The sequence below is a fragment of the Belonocnema kinseyi genome, chromosome 4 (assembly GCF_010883055.1).
Source record: "Belonocnema kinseyi isolate 2016_QV_RU_SX_M_011 chromosome 4, B_treatae_v1, whole genome shotgun sequence".
Classification (NCBI taxonomy): Eukaryota; Metazoa; Arthropoda; class Insecta; order Hymenoptera; family Cynipidae; genus Belonocnema; species Belonocnema kinseyi.
In genome coordinates this window covers 92,063,096-92,069,767 of record NC_046660.1, presented here as the reverse complement: position 1 = coordinate 92,069,767, position 6,672 = coordinate 92,063,096, and the positions used below count along the sequence as shown (strand labels likewise).

The 6,672-nt window shown below is 31.5% G+C and overlaps 1 protein-coding gene across 1 annotated transcript in view; it reads left to right on the top strand.

Annotated features, from left to right (window-relative positions):
- Positions 1 to 4,687: 4,687 nt before the first annotated feature.
- The window catches only part of LOC117171945 (major royal jelly protein 1-like), a 4,639-nt gene continuing 2,654 nt past the window's right edge, over positions 4,688 to 6,672 (top strand). Inside the window, exon 1 of the mRNA XM_033359621.1 lies at positions 4,688 to 5,201. Within this exon, the coding sequence (XP_033215512.1) occupies positions 4,860 to 5,201 (342 nt within the window). The 5' untranslated portion in view covers positions 4,688 to 4,859. The remainder of the gene's footprint in view (positions 5,202 to 6,672) is intronic.

The window sequence follows — 6,672 nt, the reverse complement described above, 5'->3', positions numbered from 1 at the left end:
TGATTTTCAATATTTTTAATTAAAAATGTAAGAAATGAATTCATTTTGCTGCCCGCCAGGGTCTTGTTCTAAAGAAAAATAAAAACCCTACAATGAAAAAGGGATAATTCATGATCGAAAATAGGAAATGTATAGCTTCTTATTTCCGTAATGTTGATTCCTTTGTTTTTCTTACATACAGATTTGCTTTCGTGGTCCTTAGTGCGTTTCTCGATCTCAAATACTCGCGTGCACCCTGAACGAAGGGGGACGTAATCGATTCTTCAGCCTGACTGGACTCGCGACTTCAGAAGTCTGTTTACGATGACCACGTGCTTATCCAGATAGGCGTGTACTGTTTACGAGTAAGCGAAGTGAATGCTCCACACCCAGATCACGTAGCGCTCAATACGCGATCGAGACGACATTCCACGAGTCTGATGTTGCCATCCGGTTATAGAGAGGGCGAGAGATTCTTAACAAATTAGTCACGGACGAAACGTATCGAATTACTTCCAAGAGAGATACCTCTAACTTTCCTGAAAATCAAGAATCAAACTTTTTCTCACCTACCCTATTCGAGACCCGAGGTTACCATATTATGTCATTTTCATTTGACGGATGAAATAGTGTTGATTATAAAAGCATATTAATAATTATTGAAGTTCTACCTAGGTTTGTTCAATTATTTTTATTAGACCAAGTCACGAACTGGTTACTGTCCAATAATGCAAATGTGATCGTTATGTAATTTTATTACGTGTAGCATTCGATGGATAACCGGATAAAACGAGTCCATTGGGAATTCAGGGATCGAACCTTATTAATAATAGAACTGGTTGTTTTAAAAAAGATTGGATGGAAATTCCGTACTGGTAAAATCACACATATTACTGAGGCCTAATCAGGTTTTAGTCAGAGATTTCTTAAATTAATAATATTTTTGGATACATTTAAAATCAGGCAGGTTCTGCTTGGTCATACAATTTAAGTCACAGATCCTCTTCGCCATGAAATATGTTTTGGTCGGGATAAAATTGAGCGTCGCCTATTTTTCCAATTTACGAAAAATATTTCCACGAAGCTAAGAGTATTTGAAGTTTGAGGTCCATTAAAAAAAATCACAAATGTTATCCTTAACTTCTATACGTTTTGATCTAAACCAGATATTTAAACTTTCGTCAGCGATTCTGATGAGGTTTTACGAGCCTCTTTCGAAATCCGTTAAAAAATTAGAAAAATTTCAGAATTTATTAGGATGCTGACGATTTTCTTGAAAATTTAAGATGTCGATTTATAAAAAAACATCAACTCACATTTTTAGTGAATTCTATGCTGACTTTTGGTACTCTATAAGCAAGAAATTCTGTGGAGTTTTATGCGAGTCAAACCATTTTTTTCACCGGGAGACTTTTTCTTTAAAAAAAAGGAATTTTCGCGCTTTTTCGGGAATACCGAAAGATTATTAAATATGTAAGGTAAAAATGTGGATCTCAAAATTCTAAGAAACAAATACAGAAGATTTCTTCAAAATTTCCCTTTTTCATTTTGTAATATTTCTTTTAATTTATGCTAATATAAGAAAGCACCTTGTCAGTTTCATGTTGGATAAAACTACTTTGTAGCCCAGAGAAGCCACAAAAATCGGTTTAGTCTACATTAAACGCACAGGATGTCTTTTCCATAGAAAATTACCCGGAAAGAAAATTAGAATATCTAAGTTAGTATAAAAACTATATAATTTAAAAATAAAAAGTAACATCAAAAAAAATTTATTGCTTGCTTAATTTATGTTTTAATCATCACAACAAAAGTATTTTATTGGTTAATTAAAACATGATTAGCTCGGGCCAAATAGTATCCCAAAATCTGTCAAAAAAAGGGAACAGTTAAGACAGAAGAGACCTTGTAAATGAAAAAAAAAATGGAAATTCAAAAAACGATTTTAAATTCAGTAAACCGTACAGGGGTCTCTATGCTCTGCAATTTAGGCATATTATTCTTTGGGATTTCTAAGCAAAAATTTCCGACCCCAGGCTAGAAATTGTGACACAGCATAGAAAAAAAAAATACATTAAGGAATGAGGAAAAAGTAAAAAATATATAATATGTACTGCCTATTGCTACGGAAGTTTCTGTAAGGCTAACCCCTCTACCAGCACGTTCGGGGCTAGCATTACGGAAAATTCCGTAATACTAGCCCTAGTGCTATAGTTGATTGAATATAAGTTGATTGGTTAAATTTCGTAATACTTGTCATTAAATATTTTGTAAATACTGCCTATCATAAATTTTTAATTAGCAGTTTTATCAAATATTTTTACGAGTATTTTCCTCTTAATTGAAATATGTTTACGAGTTTTTTGTTCAAGGACGTCATAAAAAAATTATTGCATCAAGTTAGTTAACCTTCCATGGATTATTTAGTACATAGACACTGATTCATGTGACATAAATGGATGTTCATGAATATTAAAATGTTTAAAAATAGAATTGAACTCGATTTGACAAAAAATTCTAATTTCTCTTCTGGTATCAAATGTTCTTGCCAAATGACTTTTTTATCTGAACTTTTGAAAATACTAAGAAGTAACAGTGAAATCCGATCATTATAATGAATGAACCAGTCGCGGTTAGAAATAAATTTTTTGTATTTAGTCTTTAATTGGTTAAAGATAAGGATAGGCTTATTCTGCATATAATGTTTTCTAAAAAGGAGACTCATTTCCCTCTAATTATTATTTACACAGAATCAATTATAAATCTAATTAGATGTATATAATTATATTTCCAATCCTCTTACCATAGATAGTGCCAGTAATTTGCAACCACTAGTTTTTGCGTTCCACTGGTCCCACGACCTTGAATTAAATGCATCTCTCGCTTGAGGAAAAATCCTTGCTAGAGGCAGAGAACTCGAAGGATCTTTCATTTTCTTCCGCAGTCTGGTCGCGTGGTTCCTCGATTGCCTTCTGGATTTTTTCCCCGTATTGAAATATCCATAACCTCCCTCGATTGTCCATCGAATCGTAATAGGCATTGGACCGTCTGGCAGGAATCCTATCGAAGGTAAGCCGGATCTTTCGATTAACATATATGGAAAGTTGGGGAGTAAATAATAAAAGAGGAAATGTAAGGTTCTAGCCTGTTTTCGCCAGGCACCGATCTACAGAGTCGCGAAACTGGTGATGCCCCCCCCCCCCCCTCTACGATTTTCTGAGTTACCTTCACTTTTTTCTTTTTCAATGTGAAATAGAGAAACATTATACAAAAAATGTATATTTAAAAGATTGCAAAAGATTATATAGAATAACACAAGCTGACAAAAGTTAACATTTTTATGTACCCAAAGACTAAACTAGGTTGGGGTATTCTAAAACAAAAGTGCAAAATGGCCATTTTCAGCAATACTTAAAATAATATAACAAGAGCGGAGATTTTTTTCTCTCATAAAACTGTCGATTATTGTTTTTCGAGAACTGAAAAACTAGCTAAGAAGGTGAAGGAAGGGAATAAAAATGAGTTATTAGATTGATAAAGGTTTTGGTGCCTGAAGGTTTTTGAGTTTTCTGAATTCGATATTAAGCTCCGTTTTGTATAATTCAAAACGCGCATCTTTGCTCATTTTTCAGCAAAATACTGAAATGGTTAATATGCCATATCTTTAAAAAAAATCGATTCAGGATGACCCAAAAGGCAAATTAAAGATAAAAGCATCTGCTACACGATGCAAGCTGATTTAAAAACAAAAAAATTTCTGCAATTATTACATTATTTCGAATATCGCTGAAAATGGCTCTTTTTATACATGTGGGTTAGATTATCCTAAAATCCTGACCTCTTAGAAAAATTTGGACATTGGATTCGTCTTCAAGTCAGCAAAATCCTTCGACTTGCGGCTTTTTTATTTTTTATAATTTGGCAGATTTTATAGCAAACTTTAGTTTTGAGTTCATATTTGAATTTAAGTAACACAAAGTTATTACGCTTGTATGAAAACAGTTTTTAAATTGATTTAATATTGACGGGTGGAAATAGCAGTGAATATTTTTTTGTATTCAGAGATATAATTTTGTTTAAATAATAAAATCCATCTAATCAATTTGAATGTAATTTGATGCGACATGATGTGATATCTTATCATCTGTCAAACTTCTGTAAAATTTCAATTTAAGATTTTACGTATGAATGCGCAATTCTGAAAAAATTAATTCTTGAGTCCTTGAAACTAATGTGGTTTGGCTTCTAAAGTTTAAATTTGCAAAAACTTGTTTTGAAGTTTCTTAATATATATTTAAATTCTCAATTTGCAAGTTACTAACTTTCAGTATTCAATTTGTTATGTCAGTTTTATTAACAAGCATTAAAATAAAATTTGAATATTTTTATTTAGTTGTTAAGCAATTGAAATTGAAATTGAACATTTTCAACGCATGCAAGTTTTAATCTTTATGATTTGAAAAAATCGGTTGTAACTGGAAGATGAAAAGAAACTTGTTTTTATTTTTAGAGGCCACCTTGAAACATTTATATTGAGAATTTGACAGCACATAGTAAATTTATTAATCATAGCTCTCTATCTTTATGCAACTTGCTGCACCCCCTCCTCCCAGGTTCCTTTTCTGTTCTCGCGTTACTTGCGTAGAGCAAGTTAGAAACGAGAAATGCAGGGTTGGTGGGGCGCTGGTGAAACGGACGAAGCAGCTATTGAAAATTCTCACAAGCGAACTGCTATACAGTCTAGTTGCAATCACAGACCAGGATTCAGACAAGCCTGCAGATTAACAGACAGAAATCCGGATTCGGAAATAGGCAAAAATCGTCATTGGAATGGTGCTGGGATTTGAAATTGACTAGATTTTCAAGTTGAGTGGTGCGGAATGAAGCTCGTTTTTGCAGTGATCTGCGCGTTGGTGCAATACACTAGTGGTGCAGGGCTCGAAGTGATGTATCAGTGGAAATACCTGGATTGGGTCTATCCAAATGTTGCCCTTTCTGGAAGTGAATTTATTTTGGGAAATGCCTTCACTCAAGATGTAGATGTTGATAGAATTGGAAGAGTCTTCGTAACAAGTCCAAGATGGCTCAAAGGTGTTCCTATTTCACTTTCTACTTTGTCCAACCTGGATGGACCAGGTGGTCCTTTGTTGATTCCGTATCCTGATTGGTCGTGGTTTTTGCCCGATACCTGCAACAGTATCATTTCTGTATATAGAGTTGCGGTAATTAAGATTCTTTGAAATTCTTGATTTTGTATTTTAATTTAAATCTTAATCAAAAATATATTAAAAGTCAGTTATAGATCAGCTTATATCTCTTTATAACGAATTTTGAATTATAAGTAACGGCAGAAAAAAATGATACAATTTTTTATATGTCGTAGTGTTTTAGGTACATATTTATGTATCAGGGTAATTTTCAACTTTACTAACAATAACAAAATTTTCAGACTGATTAATTTTATTATGAGAACACCTTTCTTCTAGAAGTTGCCTAATTTCTATCAGTTTTTATTTTGATCATACAAAGTTTACAATTTTTCTCAGTAGCAGATTTAATACAAATTTTTCCTTTAATAATGCTAAGTTGAAGGCATTTTGTGAAATTTAAAAAAATATATTTTGAAAAATATCAAGTATCCGTAACTAATTTTTGTTTTTCAAAATGATTCCGCTGATTCTAAAGGTATTTTTTGATAGAAGTTTTCTTTAAAACTTCCTTTTTCTGACTGTTATTGATTTCTCAAGTTTTCGCGAGTTTTTATAAACAACTTCAATCTCTTGCTAATATAAGAAAAATTGTCTTGATTTTTTAAACTCTCATTAAATTTAAATGAAAAATAACCTTGTAATTAATAGCAACTTTCTTAAAATAAAAAATCCAATAATTAATTAAATGAAAAAACGAAGAAAAAAGAAGGACCAAAGAAAAAGGCGATTTCAAAATCCCGTTTAAAGGAAGAAGAAGATATGAGGAGATTTAGTCCTTTTTTCCCCTGTTCCTCTGTAATTCTAGGATAGTGAATGGAAGTGTTTGCATGTCTGCTTACTTAAATTTGGCTATTTTTGTATCACCTTAAAGTTTAGATGTTAAACCTTCAATTCAGAATTTCAAGCCATATTTTATATAAATTAAATTTTTTAATTAAATAATTATATACAATGTTGAAACTCGAAGTTTACTCAATCCTTTTTTCGAATGTAATAATTCTAAAACTTAAATTTAAATAATAAAGAACAATTTTGATCAGCTTTGAAACTTCGATAAAAGTATCTGGTATACAATTGACAGATCTGTTTATATTTTACCAACTTATACATTTTGTTACTATTTATAATTCATTGATCAAAATAATTCACCAAATAACATAAGAATATTTGAAAAATAAAACAAAAAATTTCATCAGAACATTTTTTTTGTATAAACAGACATTCTAAGAGCTCCGAAAGTAAATTAAAGAAATAAAGGATGAAGCATTTTCTAAATTGCCACATCTAAAGTTTTGATACACGAAAGTTCATAAAAACTCATTAAGTAATGAGCATAATAGAGTATGTCTACGTGTGCACATATTAATAAAATAATAAAAATATTTAAAATGTGATAAATTAGTTGTAAGTAAAATGTCAGTATTATAAAAAGATATCAGAAAAATGACCAATTTTGATATTTTCGAAAAATGGGAATCACTCT